This window comes from Hyaloscypha bicolor (assembly GCF_002865645.1).
Source record: "Hyaloscypha bicolor E unplaced genomic scaffold K444scaffold_116, whole genome shotgun sequence".
Lineage (NCBI taxonomy): Eukaryota > Fungi > Ascomycota > Leotiomycetes > Helotiales > Hyaloscyphaceae > Hyaloscypha > Hyaloscypha bicolor.
Window position 1 is genome coordinate 874,296 of NW_020194618.1, and position 21,320 is coordinate 895,615.

The window sequence follows — 21,320 nt, forward strand, 5'->3', positions numbered from 1 at the left end:
GTGAGTGATAGGGTATGAAGAGCATTGAAAAGAAGAGAGACAGAGCCATTAATATAGAATGTTTTGAAGCAGACACAACAAAAATGTATGGTCTTGACACAACCTCACACTTACCAACCTTGGCATTCTATAGATAGGCACAAAAAGGAGCGACTACAAGGAAACACGATAATAACATTGATATCCTATGAGCTTTCTCTTTGGCGCAGTATGTTGGATTCCTCGAATCCTTTCACTTTCTCACAATTCCTTCTGACCCGTGGTCTCTGGGCTCAGGAATGTCATGTCGCTCGGCGGCCGCGGCGCTGCGGTTTCCATCCTGGTCTAGGAAGCCCCATGGTCTCGAGTATCTAATAAACGCCGTGAATTTATTGCGCCACAGTGTCCGTCCTGTTTGAAGTTAATAATAGAAAGGCTAACGCGCCTATAATCGTTACCTTCGCTATCTTTCTCCTGAATCCACGCTTCTGGCTTAGCCCATTCATAGACGGTGGCTGACTCCGGGTCGTAAGGCTTTGGTAGGGGCTCATCGGCAAAATCGTCTTCATCTGGTAATGGTTCGTACCGAGCCAAGCGCGCGCGCTCTTCGTACTCGGACCTTTCTTGATCTGAGATCGCGATGCTACTATCCCCAGGCCTCATGATAGCCACAACAACCTCTTGTTCCATGGGCTGCTCAGCCTGGGGCTCATTGGCAAAATCGGCGTCATCATCATCTGGCAATGGCTGGTACCGAGCCAAGTCCGTAGCCTTTTGCAAGTCGGCCTTTTGTTGCTCTGAGATCGTGATGGTACTATTTCCAGGCGTAACGATAGCCACGACACCCTCTTGTTTCATGGCCTGCTCAGTCTGCTCTGTATAATTGGCCCAAGGTGTTGGACCTTGGTCTGTTTGATCCTGACGCGGCAGTGCTGGCTGAATGTTATCACTCTGGCCGGATTTAGCGGGAGCCATGCTCGTTGGATGTGTTGCGGGCGCGGGGATTGTTGGAACTTAAGTCCTGATTATAGGCACAAGGCCTTGAATATGTAGGCAAGAAGGCGCAGTAGCGGTGCGTGGATGGGAAAGTTGGGCATGGAGCTGGAAGAAGAGGAACAAGGCAAGAAGAAAGGGAAAGACTAAAACGACCCCCCCCCCCCCCGATTGGGGGTGTCGATTGGGGCAGGGGTATTTAATTGGCTATCTGAGCTCTTTAAAAATCTGAAATTAGATTTTTCAATATAAGTCTAAGCTAGTATATTATAACCCCTGTATTATAATCACGTGCTCTCTAATTTATAATAAAAAGATTCCTTAAAATACTATTTCAATTTTAGGGAGTCTATATACTAATTTATTAAGTTTTAGTTTTTGAGCCCTATAAGGCCTTATAAATTATGGGCTTATAGGGCTCTTAAATCTGGTTTTAGGGACTTTTTCGCTAAATTTCTAGGCTTACTTAAGCTTATCTATAGGCTATAAAATATAAAACTTTTAACTTCTTTAATTTAAAGAGCTATTACTAATCCAAATTTTATAAAAAGTTTATATTTAAATAGCGCTTAATTAGCGCTATAAGAAAACGAAACAAGTATTAAATTATATTAATTTATTATAAAATTAAATTAAAATGAAGAAAAAGCCAGAGTTTTGGTGTTCCTGTCCGAGCGCCTAGCCTGCTCCCAATCGACACCCCTAATCCTGGTAATCGACACCCCTAATCGACACCGGGGGGGGGGGGGGGGGTCGTTTTAGTCTTTCCCAGAAGAAATGCAACATTCAAGTTAGCGCGTGCATAAAGGCAACAGCGGCCGCCTAAGGTCAACCTTGCTACGGCCAATCAACTCGCTTCCATATCTCTAGCCAACCTTCGTATAACACCGTACCACACCTTCCCCACCAACTGCAGACATCCAACAGAATGGGATCCTAATGTGATACTACGACGGAATTGGGGAGGCCGGCCGCCGGCCATGGCGCAGCTTTACCTGGGCATATGTAATTGTCCTTCATTATCAATCTTCGATTCTCTCATGGCAAGACTTCCGGAATAAGTACCAACGTACTTCAAAATAGATTTCTATGCCGAGATAATATGGCTGTGCTTTGAGGCCGGCCTGGCCGGCCGGACTCATCTAATCAACAGGAAGGTAGGATTGTGCAGGCTTGAAAGGTTACGAAGGATGTTGGAAATCCCAAAGAAAAGAGGATTCTCAGAATTCGCATATAACACGCCGAAAGTACAGGAGAGATCTTTTGAAATCACTCAATATTGTCTGAATCATACTATACTTTCCCTTTTCACCACCCCTAGCATGTCTCCAAGCACTCTCTGCACAGCCTCGCAGCTGGTAATCGCTGCTATCTGGTTATTTTCACTCTCTCCCACCCTCTGTACAGCATGGAGTATAGCCCCCGATTGTGCGGCTTTCCCTCAGGTTTCAGCAGAAATGACCGGCGCACTTAACATGGCAATATACGGGAGGATGAGAGCTGCCAACGATCCGCCTCGTCTAGGCACGTCGATGGCCGACTTACTCGCAGCGCCAAATGAAAATGATCCCGATAACCTCCAACTCGTTCAAAGTAAGTTTCTGTTTGTCCTTCACATGTTATCTTGCGAGACACCTATTAAATTCCTACCTATAGCATGGTTTGAAAACGTCGTCGACGCTGCTAGCGTTCCGAGCCCGGGCGGGATAGTGATTCACTGTTCTGACGCTCATTTAAACCCGACCGACGCAGCGAATAGAAAGTATATTGACGCCGAGAGGGGTAATACGGTAGTGATTGCTCCGGCCCCTCCAGCAGGGATTACACCTACGAATAACGCTTGTGGAGGTTTCGTAAAGGCCTTCACTTATGCAGCTGGTGGGCAACAAGTCATAGTCCTATGTTCTGATAGTGGCAAAGGTTCACTGAAATCAAGTTTGGCATCACTCGACCAATTTCGAACAAGTGGAAACTTGAAGAACGAACAGCTTGTTCAGGCAAAGGGGCTTAATGCCCTGGGCATGTATCTGAGCACGATGATACTGCATGAGCTTATGCACGCTGCCAGCTTCGCGGAGCAGCTAAAAGCACTACAACCTGCACAATGTAAGTCTTCTCTCCTACTAGCCAGTTAAATATTATATCTATTCTAACAATTCTCAAAGTTCCAGCAATCCTCCCAGATCAAGTCAATAATCAACCCGTCGGCGAAATGTAACGCTCCTGAAATGTCCATGTTAGTAGAACCCATAGCTAACAAAATACAGTTACCAGTACACTCCGATTTCAGGCAAGAAACTCGGCGACCAAACATCGTCAGGACAGCCAACTGCTAATAACCTCCAACATAACGCAGATAGCTTTGCTTTATTAGCTGCAAGTACGGACTCCTAAATTCTATCCATACTATTTGGATAGATTAAATTACTAATAAGTATTTAGGCTGGTATTTACCTCCTTATGCATGGCTTAATGGGGAGTGTAAAACTATAGGAGCACCTAGACAAGCACCAGGTGAATACCCTGGTTCTCCTACACCTCCCGGGCCATCATGAGTTCTTAAAACTGAATTATCTTGAACATCGCGACTTATTTCCAGTTATTTGACTTTCGAGTTACTACCCCCTTATCAGTTGGCCCGGTAAGAGAGGATAATGTTAGAGGATTACATTTTGAGAAATAGTTAATATAAAAGATAAATACTACATAATAATAAAAATGAGTATATATCTAAATATATAATTAATATAATTGAGTATATTAAAAGGGTTTATTAAAGTAAACAAGTAATTAGACATTTTTAAAAAAGCCTTTTATATATTATCTTTTAAATATCCTTTTTATTATATAATTATTATTTTGATATAAAGTTATAATTTTATAATCTAAGTATTTTACTAAATTAAGTATTATTTATATTAATTATTATATTTATTACGCTTATGTTTCTTATTTCCTTTATATTAATTTGTGCCTTTATATTAGTTATATTATTCTTTTTTTAATTCTTTTTAATTTCTTTACTTAATAAGTTCTTTACTTAATAAGTTCTTTACTTAATAAGTTCTTTACTTATCTTTACTTAATAAGTTCTTTACTTAATAAGTTCTTTACTTAATAAGTTCTTTACTTAATAAGTTCTTTACTTAATAAGTTCTTTACTTATTAGCTTATAATAAAGCCCGAGTTTAATAGTATTATTTTTAAAAATCTATTATTATTATTAAATAATTAGAGAAAGGATTTAATTAAAGAAAAGGGGGAAGGGAGGAGCTTTAAATAAGCTAGGGGTCTTTAATTATATTAAGGATATTTGATATTTAATTAACTTTAGAAACTTCGAAAGCGGGTTCTTAACCTTACTAATTAATATAATTTATAAACTTTAATTTCTAAATACTCTTATTAATAAGGTCTTCTTATTACTTATTTTATAATATAATACTATCTGCCTTTATAATAAGGCATTTCTAAGTATTAAGTAAGCTAAGTACTAAGTTAATAGTTTACTTCTTTATATATTATTCCGGTCTAAGAGTTAAGACTTTATAAAACACCTCTGTAATATAAGATATTAAGAAACCCCGATACTTATCCTTAGTAAGGTTACTATTAAGGCAGAGGTCGATCTATATTTAGTCTAGAGTTAACTTGAGAAGGGTAAAGTAGCTATATATAAGGTGATTAGTAGTTAGTAACAGGTCCGTGCTTTGGGGAGCGGCGCTGCTGCTAGGACTTAGAGGGGGGCTCGTATACTCCGTACTTACTCTTTCTAGTCACCCATCACCCTCTTGCGATAATTTTCAGTGTCTAGGGCAACTTCGGGGCTGTCGTCTAGCGGCTTTTGGTCATACTTCTCAATCCTCCTCTCCTCTACTGCCCTTTTTGCGCCTAGATCACCCTCGAGGAACCTGCGTTTCCTTAGCGGGGCCATCGAATCGAATACGCCGAGCAGTGCGAACGGCCAAAAGGTGAAAAAGCCGGTGGGGGGCGGGGGCGGGATACCTGCAGAGCCCGGAAGGGACGCTCGAAGGTAGAGGCCGAGAGAAGTGGGAGGGGGCGAAAGAGCAGTGAGAGCAGTGAGAGCCTAGGCACCAGGCCGCGCGGATTTCTCGTTCTGAGAGGGGGAGGGGGGGGAGGGCCGCTGTTTAAGAAAGAGTTTGTTTTGATGCTTACTCCAAAAGGGGGGGAAGGGGGGGCAGGGGTGCGGACCGGATCGTAAGCGAGTCCAGAAACGGCGAGCGGCCGGTCCTCAGGGTCGATGCAGTTTGCTCATAAGCCGATTGATACCGAATAAAAGACCTCGGAAACTTGAGGCTTAGACCTCTGTTTTCTGAGGGGTTTCGTTTTGTACTAGCTGCGTGAATGTCCCCTTTACCGGCCTCGCCCCGATCAAAGGTAGTATTCATAATATAAATTAGTTAAATTCTGAAAATGTTATTATTCTTAAGTGTTTATATACCTTTATTGATCTCAACCCTATCGACCATATCTTTTTGCACTGTGCTCTATCTGATATCGATGAGATCACATGACACGTGTATTGGGGCCTATCAATAAGCCTTTACCATAGGTAATCCTAAGTCCTGAGTCCTGAGCAGACTAATGAGTCAACTGGATCATGCTCAGGGGATCCTTTTCCAGCCCCCTCAAATCGGTTATAGTTTCCATGTTATCTTTATATAAATCTTGCTAATACCTATTGTCTGGAACACCGCCACCTCCTTCAACCTGTCAAGGTGGGCGGTGGGGATCCGCTTTTATCCTGCATCACACATTGCTAGCATTAGTCCCCTCTCATGGGCTCAAAATGCGCAATGGCAATAACTCCGACCGTTGGTGGGAGATACACGCAGGCACAGCCTCGGGCGCAGTAGTCCAATAAATCATCAATACTTCAAACGATTGGTAGTCGCAATTTACGATCCCATGCATAAAATGTGATCCGATATGCATGCGGCCGTACGTTGTCACCCAGCTAGCCTAGCGCAACCATGCTCGAGCTGAACTCGGCATTCAATGATTTAAATCAGGCCGCGCTCCAGGTTATCTTGGCAGAATCATCTCCGCGGCCAAGATGATGCTACCGTCTTTCCGTACATTGGTTACGTTTCAAGTAGTGTTTATATCTTTAGCCTCGGCACAATTCTTTACCCAGCTACGCTTTCAGAAGTGGTTCGAATTCCACAACGCTGCGCCTAATATATCCAACTCAGCATGCTCCCACACTTTGTCACTATATGAAGAAGGTGCCCGCATCTTCCCACACGCAGAGTCAACTCAAGTACTTTGCTTAAATCATATGGAATGCATCTTGGATACCATGGGTTCTTCTACGCAGAATATGTTTGGCAGTGCTTTAGTTCTTCTTGGTCTCACACCAGCTATACTTGCGGGAGTAGGATTCACGGTTGGAGAAATCGCGTATATTGCAGTCCATCGCCCAGGTTTATCATTCTTGCTAAGCATGGGGTCACCGGTGATATTTTCGGGACGTGTGCTGTCTTACAGCGACCCGGAACAGGCCTGGCAAAATACTGGCTCGTCGAAACTTGTTCTCAATGGCATGAACCCTCGATTTGGTGTGGTCATATCAGTTTTGCAATATATCCTCGCGACAGGCTCCGTGGCAAACATCTTCACACTCGTTGTTGAAATCAGTACGCGATCTATTTCCACATTCGATTGCATTGATTACTACAAACCGATAGTGTGGGCTATTGTTCCGATATTTATACATCTCATAGCGACTGTCCCATACTTGATGGGAGGGAAACGCTCAGGCAACCTGTACGCATCTCCATGGCCACAATCCGACCTAGGCACGCATGTTCAAGTTGCTCTGCTAGGATCTCGAAAGAAAAACTCTTCCCACCTGAACAAGAGTTCTCTTCAGAATCCTGTTTCGCAATCCACTTGCGCCCGCTTTCTTTGGAGGACGAAAAGATATATTATCGAGGAAATGACCATTTGCGCTTGTCGACCACCTGTGTCGCTTTCTTCTATCACTAAGGTGCCGCTTTGGTGTGTGGGCTTCAACACCACGGCAAGTCTTATCGGTCTTGTCCACATAATCTTCGGGACTATTGTATTATCTTCTGTTTACTTTATTCGAGTTGAGATTGCCGTATATTGCATAGTTAGGTTCATTATATCTGCAGTAATCTGTCGGTTGATATTGATCGTAGAGTTTGCTGGCATGCGGGGAGATACGAAATAGACAAATGAAATAAAATGACATAAATTGTGCCCATTGCTTCGGACAGCGGAAAGGCAATAGTACGACGCGGGCCTCTGAAAGCGGGCGTGTAATAGCTCTTTCACAGGAGCAGAGAATAGAAAGAATGAAAGGGAGAAGTATGGGCAACAGAGAAGGAAATGGAAAGAAGGTGGGAGAGGGACATGGCCGCCGCCTTTCAAGAGAGGGGGCCCAAGACGGCTCCCACACCCTGGCCCGGGGCAGCCTGTCAGCGGCAGCGTAGTATGGGTTAAGGCACCCCCCTGTAATTCTTCCTACTATTGCCTTAACCAAGTCATGGTACGCGGCCTGGTAACGCACAGGAGGGGAGCCGTCCGCTATCATCACGGATATCCGGGGGCCGGGTCTGTTGGTGATGAGGATGCAGTGTTGCAGAGGAAGGAATTCGCGAGGCGAGAGTTTTCTTTCGGTGATGCTTAGGCAGGATACATCACAGTAGCGAGGAGGAGTCTTAGCGGGCCCGAGGATCTGCCGGGGGTAGTGACTTGATCGTTCCTCTCGTCGGGGTCGATACACTCTGCATTAATCAGCGTGATATTCTTGAGCGAAACCACCAGGTTGATATAATGAAAGAAATATATCGAGGAGAAAACCCCGTGATATCCTGGTTGGGACCAAGCTCTCACCACAGCCCGAGCATTATGGCTCTTGTGAATCAGGTTCATCCTGTAGACAATTCCAGTCGGAAACGAGAGATGATTCTTCTTGCTTTGAGGTACAGCAAGTTTAACTTCCTTCGGGCTTACACCTCCATCTTGCAACGCGCGTATTGGTACCGCACCTGGATTATTCAAGAGGTTTTCTCGGCCACGAGATTGTTTATGCAATGCGGTTCCGATATCGTTCCCTGGCAGGCCCTCGTTAGCTTTCAGCAATTTCGTACAGCCGAATGTTATGACGAAGTATAAGATCCGGGTGGCAGAAGGTAGGTGCCTCCGATGAACGGAAATCATCGGTGGGTGCGTTTTGGATACATAACCCGCTCTCAACTAGCAAAAGTTGTGTCGGAGCAGACAGATTCACCAACCTTGCTGTGCTCCAAGACCTGAGGAAAGTGTCGCCGAATGACGAGGAGGAAGAGAGTCTCAGGCGTCAGCGGACCTTAGATAGACTCTTGTTCGACAATTGGGATGCCATTGCGACCGACCCACTAGACAAAGTCTTCGCCATCTTCCGCTTGGCCTCAGACGGAGACCAGTATGGAATACAGGTGGATTATGATTCGGACGTCAATGCCGTTAATCGCCTTTACACAAACATCATCAAGAGGTTCATTCAACTGTACGGCAACCTGTCAATCATCCTCCCCAGGAGGACCCAGAACCCAGATCATCGTCTGCCTTCCTGGTGTCCCGATTGGAGTATCACTATCCCCGCCTCCAGAATGGGAAACTGGCAAGACGCCTACCCATTCCAAGTCTCCTCAAACAGCTGGGACTATTTCGCCGCCGGCTACCAGTCACAAGCTCAAGTTTGGTATAACAACAATAACACTGGACAACTCATGTACGTCAATGGCTTTCGCCCCGATCTAATCCACCACGAGACAAATAATAAAGCCGACTACTACATCAAAGAGACGATCCCTGGCAGGAGATCCAACAACTTCATCCGCACTCTCCTCTGCTTCTTGCCCCCGGACCCCGAAACCCAGACCATCAGGCGCAAAGTCACAGATTTTGAGAAATGGTACGCGATGCACAGGCGCGAGCTTCACGCCGGCTTCTCGCGCGAGACGACAGTCACGCATAGTATCCCTCTCGGAAACAAGGCCTTCTTCGACTAGTGCACGAAGAAGCACGAGGAGTTCTTCTGGGTCCTGCATCGAGCCACACACCTGTTAACTGACGAGCAGCCTAAAGCCAGCCGTACCGCCAACACGAGGCACCTCTTGAGGAGGTGGAGGCGCAATGGCAATATCCCTAACGGATATGCGGCAAGGCGCAGGAGCAATGTTATGGGAGGGGGTCTGAAGGATGTGGTGAGGGAGATGGGAGAGGTGAAGATTAATGAAATTTATACTTGCTTTTTCACGACGGAGAATGGGTTCATGGGACTTGGACCTGAGGGGCTAGAAGAGAGGGATCTGGTGGTTGTTTTGAGGGGGTGTGGTTTCCCTGTTGTCTTGAGGAGGGAAGGGAGGTCTTCTTTCCGCATTATTGGGGCGTGTTATTTGGCGGGATTTATGTTTGGGGAGTTTTGGAGTAAGGGGTGGGGGGAGAGAGTGAGGGAGGAGACTTTTGAGATTTGTTAGGTCTGCTCTGGCTTCTGAGATACCCAGATAGGAGGTGGTGTTTTGGGTTTGGCAGTGGAGTTGATGAATGGAACGGCCTGGATGATTTTAGATTGATGATAATGAGTTTATGACGAAATGAATATTCGAGATAGTATGTTATAACTTATATACGCCTTTCTATCCACGCAAGATATCTATGAAATTAGTCTCAATAAGCATATCATAATGGCTCTATTTATTACAGCTTTGTGTGTGATGGCGTGATGGCAATCACCGTGCTTCGACTTTAGACGGCTGGGGTTTTGGAAGAAGTTGGTTTTAGCTCAAGTTAGTTGCTGTGTGAGGAGAGTTTGGAGTATATCTTCGTTTTCGGATTTGTCCGAAGTCTCGTTGTCAGAGGTTGGGTTTGGGGTTTATTATCAAATGGCAATGTAAATGTCGGTATATTACATAGTTGACAGTAGTCTGCTCTGCTGGAGGAGGCAGGTGTGAAGTGAGCTTACATGATTGAGCACCAAGCTTGGGTTTTCCTATCCGGGAAGGGCAGCCTAGCAAAGAGCAATGGACCCAGGCTGGTATGTAGTAGAAAGTGGCAGGTGAGGGAAGGTGGAGGAGCTGTTGGAAGACGTTAAATATGAAATATGTTTGGTCGCAAGGAAAGACTGTTGATTGATTCATTGAAATTACCCATTGCAGTCGAGAAATTTGGAACATGGGAAAGCAATATGAGGGGTAGTGACAAGACACAGCACCCGGTGGGTACCTGTGAAGTCTAGATTACTTTTACGGTATTCTCACTCAATGCTACTACGCAGATTTCGGTGACCAAGCACTATGCATGTATACACCCATCGACTCTCTGGTATGTATAAGCTTTTGGCGTCCAAGCACCATACATATGACAAACCGCCCGATGCATCCAGAACACTCTCAAACGCTAAGCAAACCCGCTCCCAAAACACCAAATACAATCAATCATATACACATCGATCCACCCCTCTCAACACCCACCCATCTCAACCTCTTTAATCAACCCATAATCCAAGAACTCCGCCTCCTCAAAATCAACATCCTCCCCCACAATGCCGACATTCTCCTGTCCGCTCCCGTTCCCCAACTTGCCACTACCAACCCATTTCTTCCTTCTCGGCACCGCCAGAACCCTCTCGCCCAGCACCTTATCCATTCCCGTCGCCCCACCAAACACAAATCCACCCTCCTCCCCATCATCCTCAACGAAACTCCTCTTATTCCCACCCGGCGTCATAATCTCCCCGGAACTAGAAACCGTACTCACGCTCCCCTGGCTACTCCACGGCGGCAGCATCTCATCTGGTTCCTCCACCTCGCCATCCTCACCATCCGCAAACGCCTCTTCGCCCGCATAAGGATCCCCATCCCTTTCCCTCGCCATATTCCCAATATGATTAGGAGAGTAGATACCCCACTGTTGCTGCGCCATTCCCCCAACCTTCAACAACCCACAAAACGGCGTCAACTCTCTAGCTCCTGCTCTTGGGCGGGTTGTGGGTCTGGCCTTATCCTTCTGCTGTGCCGTGCTTTGATTCGAGGGTGTAGCGGGCACGGGTGTTGAATCTGAGAATAATGAGAATCCAGAGAATGGTGACCCAGTTTTATATCCCTCAGGTACGCTCTTCCGGATCCGCATCCCTACTTGTAGTAGATTTGACTGGACATGTGGTGGCAAGGAGGGGACGTTCGAGTAGGTTATGGCGGAGGCGGTTAGGGTATCTGGGTTTTGGGTGGTGAAGTAGGAGGTTATTGAGGGCTGGGAGCCGTTGTAGGGGCGTTTGGCTTGGTGTGTCATTCTTGCTGGTGCGCTCTTAGGAATTGCTTGTAGAGGAGGTGGAGGTGAGGAAGTCCTCTTCAGGAGGAGCGGGCGCGTATCGATTGCTCGTATCTGTCTACGAGGTACCCCCACCTTGGATGCGCAGAGCTCACAATTGAAGGTATGGTCGTTGAAGAGGGAAGGAAAAGAATCGTGGGAAGAAGAGGGGCCGTGGTTGAATAAATGAGTGGAGTGGAGTGCGTTCGCTGTGTCTATTGTGGGGTGAATTGAGTGGGATTGAGGTCACAATCGAGCGCGGGGGTTTCGCGTCGAAATCTGGATGGGAAACAGGAGGTGGCTTGGCTCCTTGTCCAACTCGTGGATACGAGTTCCAGGTACAATGGAGATCTCGATCAGGGGGATACTGTATGTGTTCGGGTTTAGATTCTTTACGGAAAATGTTTGAATTGAATTTCGGTTTGCGTTCACATTTAGGAGAAATTTTCTGCTCCGATTTCTGCAGCCTTCCTATCAAATGGAGGGGACATGATTGGGCACTTGGATATATCTGCATCTGCATGCAGAATCAAGGATAATTGCGTCCCACCTATCAGTCTGTCCTTAGAGACAGCTGGCCTATTGAAAGAAAAGTAACTTCATGAGTATCAGAGGCATTTCCAAGTCACCCTGAATCACAAATTCATCAGGGAGCACTTTGTGGGGAACTTATTTCTGTATGCACAAGCCCAATCACCATCAACTGCTCTGGGTATGTAGCAATCCTCAATAAGCGCACCACGTCCTCGCATCAAAGATCGATCCACCCAGACTCTACCAGGCAGATCTCCTCTAAACACTCAAGTGATATCGCCATTTCTGCTCCTTCCCATGCAAGTTTTATTCGCATATCAAGATATGCAACAGATCCACGGCCACTTCGATTCAGGATACACAAGGAAAAGAGAAAGAAGTTCATCGGAATTTGATGCAAGATATCCGGATTATTCCCAAACGCCCTTAATTTTTGCTGCTAGCTCAAGGATTTTTGGTCGATGTCCATCTTCTATCCGCCAAATATGTATGCGCAAGAGAAGTGAGAGCCATCGTCTAAACTCTCATAATGAATGCAAACCGACCCGTGGACAAAGGAAAGCAGACGAGGGAGACATGTCTACTTTCTTCGGAATGAGCAGCCCTCAGTCAGACGGGCCTTTCCACCGGTCGGTTGGCACAGGACAGTCGAGCAGCCGGCGCAGATGACGACGGTTTGCGCGTGTGAGAAGACCGTGGTGATAGTAAAGCAGCCGGGGCACTTGACGTCCATGAAGAAGGATCGAGGAGCAGGGACAAGGTTCTGAAAGCGATAAAAGTCAGCAAATGCCCCTCTTCCGGAGCGCACAGCTCAGATCATGATGCTTGTAGCATACCTTGAGCTTGTGCTTGCGCGCCTCAGCGGCAGGAGTTGGGTTGAGAAGATCTACGGCGAGAACCTAAACAGGCAGTACCATGTCAGCATTTGATCTCCAAAATCCATTAATCAAGCCCATGTCCCTATCCCTTCCATCTGTATCACGCCGATATTCCTTCAGACCAAGTTTCGTCGCAATCCCCTCGACTTTGATGCAATCTAGCGCAGGTCGTGTGCCAGATCCCCTCACCGACATGGCGGCCTCGATAATTTACGAAGGGGCAAATCCTTACCATCTTGACCGTTTGAAGTCGAAACTTGTATGTGCTCGAAGTGACTGACGGGTCTTTCGTCGATTGTGAGGGTGTCGAGGACGTAGATAGCGAGTGTCAGTCGTTGTCGATGGTGGAAGGTGGGAGGAAATGGGAGAGGAGTCAATCGTGAAGGCAAACCCTACTCGCTAGCCGAATTTTGGAAATTTGGCGGAGGTGCGAGTCACAGTGCGATTCGCTTATGAGCACGTGATGAGCGAGGCTCACTGACGGCGCTGGAGCAGGTTGGAAGCTTTCTATAAGATCGACCTCAGAGGTACCTTTTTATGATTCTAAACAATTCGAAATGAGAATCTAAATAAAACATAACGAGGTTTTGAACAATGAAAATGGGTTAATTCCAGGTTTTGCTGCTGGGAATGCTCCCCCCTACCCCACCAAGGCTGCGGCGTGTTTGCTCTGTTTGCTCGCGCAAGGCGACCGTATTCTGTACCTGAACATACGACAGCATATTTCCTTCCTCAACACCACACGACAAAATGGCAGCTCCAAAAGACGAACGCATAGCCGTACCCATAGACGATCCAAATGCCGACACTGAATGGTACCTCCTCCTCTTTCCCCCTCCTCACTCCCACTAACCCTCCCCCAGGAACGACATCCTCCGCAAACACGGCGTAATCCCTGAGAAACCACCTTCTCCCACCCCCCTAATCGAAGAAGCGATTCTCGAAGGACGACGCCTAGCCCACGAGAACCGGTTAGAAGGTAAAGACCTCGACGAGCTCGACGCCCTGGAAGATCTGGAGGACGAGAATTTTTTAGAACAGTATAGACAACAACGAGTCCAAGAGCTAGCAAATCTCACCAAGAAAGCGGTTCACGGCACCGTGTACCCGATCTCGAAACCCGATTTCGTGCACGAGGTTACGGATGCGAGTAAGAATGGGCCGGTGTTGGTTAATTTGACCAGTGGACTGGGCACGAATGTCGAGAGTAGGGTGTTGACGGAGCTGTGGAGACGGGCAGCGAGGGAGTATGGAGAGATTAAGTTTTGTGAGATTAGGGGTGATATGGCGATCGAAGGGTACCCGGATCGGAATTGCCCGACGATATTGGTGTATGATAAGGGGGATATTGTGAAGCAGATTGTGACGCTGATGACGATGGGGGGTGTGAGGGTGGGAATGGAGGAGATTGAGGCGTTGCTGGTGGAGATTGGGGCGGTGAGGGATAATGATATGAGGATTCTGAAGAGGAGGAAGGAGAAAGAGGGTGCGGAGGAGGAGAGAAGGGAGCATGGTGGGATCCGGTCGAGTAAGGCGACCGTGGAAGAGGATGATGATGATTGGGATTAGAGTTGCATGGTTTGGAGTTAGGAGTCAGGCGGAGAGAGAGCTTAGAGCCTCTGGAGTCTGGAATGGTATCTCAATTTGAGCTTCTGCCATCTCCTGCATCTTCTACATGGTTATTGGCAGCGCTGTTGTGTTCAAGACAGTGCCACCTGTCCTGCTGACTGTCAGATCAAAGCAATGATCCTGAGAAGGTGGGGAATGTAAGTGGAAGACCGGCACTACCAAACTCTACTGAATTCGCTGGTTTCAAGGTCATCACCTAACAGCGCAGTCAGTATAAGGGTGGCTTCTTGCAACCAATCTGCAAGTAGTGAGGATAGGGCTGATAACGTTCCCCCAGGCACCAGCTAGCGATTTTTTTATGAGGTTTAAGTTCTCTGGAGCAGCGGATTTCACCAGTCTCCGCTGTCGCAAGTTCTGAGATGGACACAATGGACACATGGCAGGCAGCCCCAGCTGTTCTTCAAACACATTGTCGACCGACCGACCGGCGTTCTCTCCATACGAAAACCACACCCAACCAACCCGGTATTCTGAAAGAACCATCTGATCATTCACGCTGTCAAAGACCCTGTGTCTGTCAATGGACTCCACACTTGGGCGGAAACCCACCAACGCTTCCTGCTGATAAAAAGCCGTCTGGTCCCGAGTTACGCGATGCTGTTGTCAAAGAAGGTGATGCTGTCAAGTCTAGTTGTGGAATTACCAGTTTTGTGAAACTCTCCGGTCTCAAGGAACCTTTGTAAGCCAACTTCTGGAACCACAGCCTTGGCTCACCTTGACCATTTCAGTAGCGTTGCACGAGAAAAACCGGCGAAGTGGGCTTTGGGCGCAATAGATGGGGTTGTTGCTGGTACAGTGTGCTGGGTGGAGACTATTCTCTTCTATTGACGTACTTATCGAAAGCTTTATAGACTTGCCTTCTTACCACATAATACTAATTCCGTCTTGTACTGTTGGTGTTGACGGGAAGAAGTTGGTCATTTGGAATTATCACTACCTAAATTCGTTCACAGAATTGCATGTCTCCGCTTCCCAGAGTACACTGGCCTATTTTGTTACAGTGATAACCATAGCAGGGCTTCTGATAGCATCGCCTCTCGTGGCCTTGTACTTGAATGTTCCAACCTGGCTAGCAGTGAAAACAACCTTTCCATTGGCATCTGAAAGTACTCCAGCAAACAATGCCCCAGGAACAGGCCAGCCAGTCGGACCATCCGTGATCGTTAACACTGCTGTATAACCACGTCTAACACCCACCATTCTGGGCTGGACATCCAAGATAAGGGGCGCATTAAAAGCATTATACGCCCACAAAATCTCATCTGTCGGAGCCGGCTCTTCTTGGCAACCTCCCACTGGTGTGAATTGGAAGTTCTTAAGTATATCAGTCGTCAATGTAGTCGTTCCTAAAACACGTCAGGCAATGTCGCCTTACGAGGAACCCATCATCCTGATAAACTCTCACCTGTGATGGCCGTTGTTGTAGTTGTGGTCCGTGTTGGCATGATTGTTGCTGGATGGACAGTAACCTTGAGAAAGCTCGAGCAGTTTTGCTTGGCTGAAAATTGGAAATCAAGGCCTTTTCGTGAGCCATTGACCGCTCTTGCACAGTTATCCTGACTGCAGGCAGTTGTAACGGTTAAAAAGTGTCCAGAGATAAGAAGAAGAAACCCGGAAAGGAGCTTCATTGTGATTGTGGAACGAAGTGGAAAGATTTCGAGGAGATTGCAGAACGAGAGTGCAAGTGAACGCTCCCAAGGAAACTTGTAAAATGCGAAAGGAAGGAGCAATCTCAAGGAGACCTCTCAAGCGAGAAAGCAAGAAAGGATCTCAGAGAATCGGCCGAACAACTCAAGGACGAGTTCCCAAGCATATGAACCCCTCTCCCTTCACAGTCTCTTGGTAAATCGATCGCCATCTGATTACACTGCAGCTTCAGCTGAAAGTCACACTGGTTTCTATAAATTGATCTAATAAATACGGTCTCCATTCGGAGTAGCATCACTACACAAACTACGATAACATTCCACAGGAGAGACTCGGGTTGCAATCTGGGGTTTTTGTGCTCAGCTGGTTGTATAGATAGAACTACACTTCGTTTCGTTTGAGGCTAGGTAGCACAAATTTGGGTAACCTTGATTCTTTAGCAGTGCTACTGACACCTAGGACTGTGTAGAGCTGGTCCATAAATAGAAAGTCGACTCTTGACGAACTGGTGGTAGTCACAACAAGAATTCTCTTGATAGTCTACGGGCCGTCCTAGTCGTTTTATCTCGGTGGCCCAGCTAGGCAGCCTTCTGTGGAGTAACTTTCAGCATAGAAGATGTGGCCTGGTGCCTTGTTACATGGGTTGGGTTCCAGAATATCTCTGAATGCATCTGTAGATTGGAAGAAAGGATGCTGCCAAGCTGAATTGCCAGGTTGGCGTAGCGCTGCTCGCACGATTAGGAGTCTGAATTACGGCCCAAGATACAATTCTGGACTCGGGGATATCGGATTCTCACTTTCTCGGATTTTCCAGATGTTATGCTCCTCGTTCATCTCGGAAGAAGAGAGATGGAGATTTCAAATCAAGGAACAGGCGTAAGCACGTGACGGGGCTGATCATGACGCTTTTTGGCGCGCTTTCGTGTTTACATTCGCCGATTGCTCCCGATCTTTGGACCTACTCCCAATTGACGCCAATTCTGGCCAGGGAGGCATCAGAGCCGTCGTCCAAGATGGCCGATGACCTTCCCCTACCAAGGCTTGCCTGGAATCCAACCACCGAGTCATTCTCCAAGAATCCGCCGCGGAAACGCGTCCGTCCTAGCAGCCCTCCTATCTCTAGCGATCCCCCCATCTTCTCGAGTGACGATGATCCCAGCGCAGACAACTATTCCACACAAGCACGCCGCAAGAAAAAGTTTCGAGGACCGTGGTATCGTCAAAGACCCGCCTCGGACGAGGGGTCTCAAGATTCGAATGAACACGACCAGAAGAAAAGGAGGAAGTTCGAAAGGCAATTTGACAGTGGTGTTTTTATGGGAAGTGATGGCACGGACATGGATGAATCTATGGAGGAATTTGAATCTGGGCCTGCTTCGTTGCCCCTGAGACAATCGCGCGTAACTCGTCAATCCGAAAAGGCAGCTCCGACTCCAGAAGAATTGGCCCGAGGCCAAATTCAGCGATGCCTGGAGGAGGGGGATGAAAGCATTGATTTATCGTATGTCTTCCCCGAGAAGCCTCGAGGTGGACTTTCAAGGCTAACCAATTGTCCCCAGGTCTCGAGGCCTCACGACTCTCTCCAATGCAACCATCCGACCGCTCGCTACATTCACACGCGTTCCACCCGTCACTGAAGGAGTCTTTACCCGACTCGAGCCCAAGCTAAAGATCTTCCTTGCCTCCAACCAATTGACAACATTGCCCGGCGAGCTCTTCAACCTCGATCGTCTGACTGTGTTGAGTCTTCGAGGCAATCAACTCCGCGAGCTTCCACCGAGTGTTGGGAAACTTTCAAACCTGAAAGAACTCAATCTATCGCAAAACGGCCTCCGCTATCTCCCCTACGAAATTCTCGAGCTCTTCTCCGCCAGGAGTCGTCTCAACAGTCTCCATCTGCACCCCAATCTTTTCCACGAACCACAATTTCCGGCAACCGAGGGAGAAGTGAAGGAAGAGGAAGTCCAATACAAGATTGGTCTTGGGAATCGGACTCGAGCCAACCTTCGTCGAGGTGCTATATGTGCAGTTTCTCCAGACCAACGAAGACGATCTTGGCACACCCAATGGAGGATTACATTTCAAGCCCGGACTGAAGTGAGGTTCCTGAACATCCATGGAGATCTGGTGAAGGGGCCAAGCCTCCCGGCGAATACTGAGGGCTCAGAGTCATCTCACAACAAGATACCAGTTGCCGAAATGAGCGATTCTCTTGAGCCTCCAGCGTCAGACAATGGACTTTCCCGAGCTCCATCTCTTCTGGAGGCTGCTTTAGCTGCTTGTGCAAAGACTACGCAACTCCCATTCTTGGCAGATTTCCTACCAGAAGACGGCCCTCCCTCCCTTCGTGGGCTCTTGGCCGACGCTGCAGAGAAGAAGGAATCCGGAGGCAGCAAATGTACGATATGTGCAAGGAGTTTCATTATACCACGAACGGAATGGATCGAGTGGTGGGAGATAGCAAAAGTGCTGGAGATCAACTCGACAGCCAGCGCTGCCAGCCCTTTAAGGCAGATGGAGAACGAGAGAGATGTTTTGGAGAGTATGGTCCCGCTGATGAGGAGAGGCTGTAGTTGGCTGTGTGTGCCTGAGAAGGTTACTATGCCTGACGAGGATCCCGTGGCTATGGACGAATGAGAGATCGGGATGAGCTATCACGCTCGCTATATATATGGGAGGCCTTATTGATAAGCTGTGGCGTCTGGTGTAGTTGTACAGCGGTGTTGTTTTCGTAGCCTTGGCTGGTTGTGGCGTTTGGATGAGTATATTGTCTGACCCGCCCCTTTCCCTCTTGCGACTGCCGAGTTCCGGTGTATACACTTCCTCCGGTGAGAATATCCGACGGAGCAAGGCGTCCCGATTCACTTCTGTTCTTGGAGCACGGCCTCCCATCCAGTTTCCTGAAATTCGGGAGGCCTCGTTTTTGCATTGCCTCATTGGCCAAGTGACTACAAAGCACGGGGCTGTCATTTGTTTTGTTGCACGTTTCCAGGGTTTCTTCGGGACTTGGGGAGGTCTCGTTTGTGATTGAGCTCATTGGCTAACGGTTGCAAAGCATGAAGCTGGGACGGGAATTTTGAGCTGTTGGTAAGACAGTCTCTCCCCCCGATGCGTTTTTGTGTTCGATGCATTTGTCTTTCTAGGATCTCGGGAGGCCTCGTTTTTGTTGCGGCCCGTTGGCCAAGGTTGCAAAGCACAAAGTCAGCCAACCTGCTATTGGAACATTTCGATTGGGTAATGTTATTACTGGGAACAATGGGCTACGTATTCCTCTTAAGAATTTGGGGAGGCCTCGTTTTTGCTGCAGCCCATTGGCCAAGTGGGCGCAAAGCACAAGGCTGGGCCGACCTGCTATTGGGACAAGGTCTTCGGTGTGTCTGTCCTTGCTTCTCCCGGCATGCATCTCGCCCACACCTGCCTGCTCTGCGCATAGCGGTCAAGTCAGCCGCTCAGCTACATTGAATGGGCGGCCTCGTTTCTCGCTCGTGTATTTAGGAGCGTCGGATCCCACCCGCACACTTGATCTTGAAGACCACGAGTCATTCCTTGGCGGCCTTTGGGCGACGCCCATTTCTTAGAGCCTAAGCTCGTCGAATTACATACGCATACTTCTCTGAAGGGACAACGAGTTACCTTCTGGCGGCCTTTCGGCCGTCAGCCCTTTCTTGGAGTTCGAAGACTTTACTTCGACCTCCTCTTCAGGCCTCCAGGCCAACGTTGCAGGACTCCGCCTCGCGGACGGCGGAACCCTGCGCACAACATCCCAGCAATTTACTCTTCCAGTTATGATGTTTCAGTTGTCACACAGTTCCCAGTACTGCAAAATGTGTCAAATCACAACTGCTTCGATTCTCGAAACTCACGATCAAATTGTTCTGTTACACAAAACTTCTCTGAGCAGCTCCTGCGAGGAGAGCACCTTGAACAGGGCGATCTTTTTGCTGAATCTTTCGAATATTTCCCGTCTGCGGATAATTGCTTGCACCCACCAATCGAGTCATCTTTTTTTAACTTTCCGGGCCCGGGCGCGGGGGGGTACTCTCAACCGAATTTTGAACTCTGCAATCTACAACTTCCTTTCGCGCCAGACAACCTCGCCGCAGTTGAGCTCGTTCCGGCCGCGGGGTACTCTCAACCGAATTTTGAACTCTGCAATCTACAATTTCCTGTCGTGCCAGACAGTCCCGCCTCAGCTGAGCTCGCTCCGGGCGCTACTTTCTCCGACCTATCATCTTTACCCCCGCAGAACCCCGCCTTGGACCCAACGCTGAATCCGCAGCTTCTGTTAACTATCGGTGACGTTCAATTACAAGGAGAGGAATCGGTCGTCGGGTCTACAAACCCGACGTCTTCTAGCCCTCCCGGCGCTTCATCATCAAGCCAGTCAACCACGATCCGTTGCGCCTGGCCTTCATGCGAAAAAGACTTCAAAAGCAGGAGCGACTACAAGTATGTTGAATCCTCCCCCTTTGAATCTCCCATCGAACTGAGCTAATGTGCTTTCGGGCTTTAGTCGCCACTGCAGATACCACACCCTGCCATTTCAATGTTCGTCTTGTCCAGCTCGGCAAGCCACAAAACGAGAACTTGATCGGCATGTCAACTCCGTTCACAACCTTACCGAAAAGTACTACTGTACCGTCTCTACCTGCAATCGGTCACTGAGCAGAAACGGAAAACCTTTCTCTCGAGAGGATGGCTGTAGGAAGCACATGAGGAGAAGGCATAGGATGACGGATGATCAAGTGGTTAATTGTGAGATGGATGAGGAGACGAAGAGGATTCGACGGCAGAAAAAAGAGGCCAGGCGAGCTGCAGGATGATTGTGGTTGAGTTCTTTCCTTCTGTCTCTCAGTGGCATTGTTCAGCGAATCTGTTCTTCCTTAACGGCAATGAGTACTTTACGCCCTCAGATGAGACCCCCAGATTGTTTTTAAACATATTGCCATTTATTATGGGGGGAAGCTCCGCCGATAGTACCCTTTCCCAGATACCCATTCCCGCAAGGCAGGTGCTCCTTCCCCTATGCCCCAATCCCAATGTTAATGGGAAAGCGCAAGGCCGAGGCTTCCCTACAATTGTTGCCTGGTCAGTTCACTTCCGAAATCCAGCATCACATGTTTTGTCTCTCTCGGCCGGTACGGCTCCCTGCAAGGCAGGTTATCTCCCTTTCCATCACCTAAAGATTCTCGCCCGATTGCAGCTGTGTTTGAGACGGGAATGCAACATTCACCGATACCAAGAGCAAGGTCACACCCTGTCCGACTCCATCTGGGCGCATTATCTCAAAGATCCCGTGCGAGATGGTGGGATAGGCAG

General features: G+C 47.9%; 12 protein-coding genes across 12 annotated transcripts; 8 read left to right on the forward strand and 4 right to left on the reverse strand.

Moving 5' to 3' along the window:
* Positions 1-47: 47 nt before the first annotated feature.
* K444DRAFT_653913 (uncharacterized protein) lies at positions 48-1,068 on the reverse strand. The gene is made up of 2 exons (XM_024885910.1): positions 438-1,068; positions 48-390 (listed from the first exon to the last, which is right to left on the reverse strand). Exons 1-2 carry the CDS (start codon positions 952-954, stop codon positions 233-235), a joined length of 675 nt encoding a protein of 224 aa, XP_024734578.1. The 5' UTR covers positions 955-1,068; the 3' UTR covers positions 48-232.
* Positions 1,069-1,871: 803 nt separating this feature from the next.
* On the forward strand, positions 1,872-3,633 carry K444DRAFT_691832 (uncharacterized protein). The gene is made up of 5 exons (XM_024887810.1): positions 1,872-2,565; positions 2,629-3,078; positions 3,138-3,186; positions 3,240-3,352; positions 3,415-3,633. Exons 1-5 carry the CDS (start codon positions 2,163-2,165, stop codon positions 3,525-3,527), a joined length of 1,128 nt encoding a protein of 375 aa, XP_024734579.1. The 5' UTR covers positions 1,872-2,162; the 3' UTR covers positions 3,528-3,633.
* A 2,412-nt stretch (positions 3,634-6,045) lies between these two features.
* Positions 6,046-7,401, forward strand: K444DRAFT_615073 (uncharacterized protein). The gene has a single exon (XM_024880649.1). The coding sequence runs from the start codon at positions 6,050-6,052 to the stop codon at positions 7,190-7,192; it is 1,143 nt and encodes a 380-aa protein (XP_024734580.1). The 5' UTR covers positions 6,046-6,049; the 3' UTR covers positions 7,193-7,401.
* A 278-nt stretch (positions 7,402-7,679) lies between these two features.
* K444DRAFT_665186 (uncharacterized protein) lies at positions 7,680-9,017 on the forward strand (the record flags this gene model as incomplete). Its single annotated transcript, XM_024887051.1, has 2 exons — positions 7,680-8,156; positions 8,245-9,017. The coding sequence occupies exons 1-2, from the start codon at positions 8,126-8,128 to the stop codon at positions 9,015-9,017; spliced, it is 804 nt and encodes a 267-aa protein (XP_024734581.1). The 5' UTR covers positions 7,680-8,125.
* Positions 7,738-8,139, forward strand: K444DRAFT_533503 (uncharacterized protein; the record flags this gene model as incomplete). Its single annotated transcript, XM_024875157.1, has 1 exon — positions 7,738-8,139. A coding segment is annotated over one exon (402 nt), but the record flags the coding sequence as incomplete, so codon positions are not given.
* Positions 9,018-9,183: 166 nt separating the features above from the next.
* K444DRAFT_615076 (uncharacterized protein) lies at positions 9,184-9,643 on the forward strand. Its single transcript, XM_024880650.1, has one exon. The coding sequence runs from the start codon at positions 9,189-9,191 to the stop codon at positions 9,483-9,485; it is 297 nt and encodes a 98-aa protein (XP_024734583.1). The 5' UTR covers positions 9,184-9,188; the 3' UTR covers positions 9,486-9,643.
* Positions 9,644-10,201: 558 nt separating this feature from the next.
* On the reverse strand, positions 10,202-11,739 carry K444DRAFT_615077 (uncharacterized protein). The gene has a single exon (XM_024880651.1). It carries the CDS (start codon positions 11,293-11,295, stop codon positions 10,468-10,470), a length of 828 nt encoding a protein of 275 aa, XP_024734584.1. The 5' UTR covers positions 11,296-11,739; the 3' UTR covers positions 10,202-10,467.
* Positions 11,740-11,990: 251 nt separating this feature from the next.
* K444DRAFT_32218 (putative 40S ribosomal protein S27) lies at positions 11,991-13,065 on the reverse strand. Its single transcript, XM_024871885.1, has 3 exons — positions 12,958-13,065; positions 12,684-12,746; positions 11,991-12,610 (listed from the first exon to the last, which is right to left on the reverse strand). Exons 1-3 carry the CDS (start codon positions 12,958-12,960, stop codon positions 12,428-12,430), a joined length of 249 nt encoding a protein of 82 aa, XP_024734585.1. The 5' UTR covers positions 12,961-13,065; the 3' UTR covers positions 11,991-12,427.
* A 410-nt stretch (positions 13,066-13,475) lies between these two features.
* K444DRAFT_631848 (phosducin) lies at positions 13,476-14,294 on the forward strand (the record flags this gene model as incomplete). The annotated part of the gene is made up of 2 exons (XM_024883420.1): positions 13,476-13,540; positions 13,589-14,294. 2 exons carry the CDS (start codon positions 13,476-13,478, stop codon positions 14,292-14,294), a joined length of 771 nt encoding a protein of 256 aa, XP_024734586.1.
* A 689-nt stretch (positions 14,295-14,983) lies between these two features.
* K444DRAFT_691838 (uncharacterized protein) lies at positions 14,984-16,000 on the reverse strand. The gene is made up of 2 exons (XM_024887811.1): positions 15,760-16,000; positions 14,984-15,700 (listed from the first exon to the last, which is right to left on the reverse strand). The coding sequence occupies exons 1-2, from the start codon at positions 15,980-15,982 to the stop codon at positions 15,342-15,344; spliced, it is 582 nt and encodes a 193-aa protein (XP_024734587.1). The 5' UTR covers positions 15,983-16,000; the 3' UTR covers positions 14,984-15,341.
* A 947-nt stretch (positions 16,001-16,947) lies between these two features.
* On the forward strand, positions 16,948-18,778 carry K444DRAFT_615083 (uncharacterized protein). Its single transcript, XM_024880652.1, has 2 exons — positions 16,948-17,502; positions 17,561-18,778. Exons 1-2 carry the CDS (start codon positions 17,015-17,017, stop codon positions 18,636-18,638), a joined length of 1,566 nt encoding a protein of 521 aa, XP_024734588.1. The 5' UTR covers positions 16,948-17,014; the 3' UTR covers positions 18,639-18,778.
* On the forward strand, positions 18,761-19,625 carry K444DRAFT_32425 (uncharacterized protein). Its single transcript, XM_024871902.1, has 2 exons — positions 18,761-18,829; positions 19,057-19,625. The coding sequence occupies exon 2, from the start codon at positions 19,110-19,112 to the stop codon at positions 19,461-19,463; it is 354 nt and encodes a 117-aa protein (XP_024734589.1). The 5' UTR covers positions 18,761-18,829; positions 19,057-19,109; the 3' UTR covers positions 19,464-19,625.
* Positions 19,626-21,320: the final 1,695 nt, after the last annotated feature.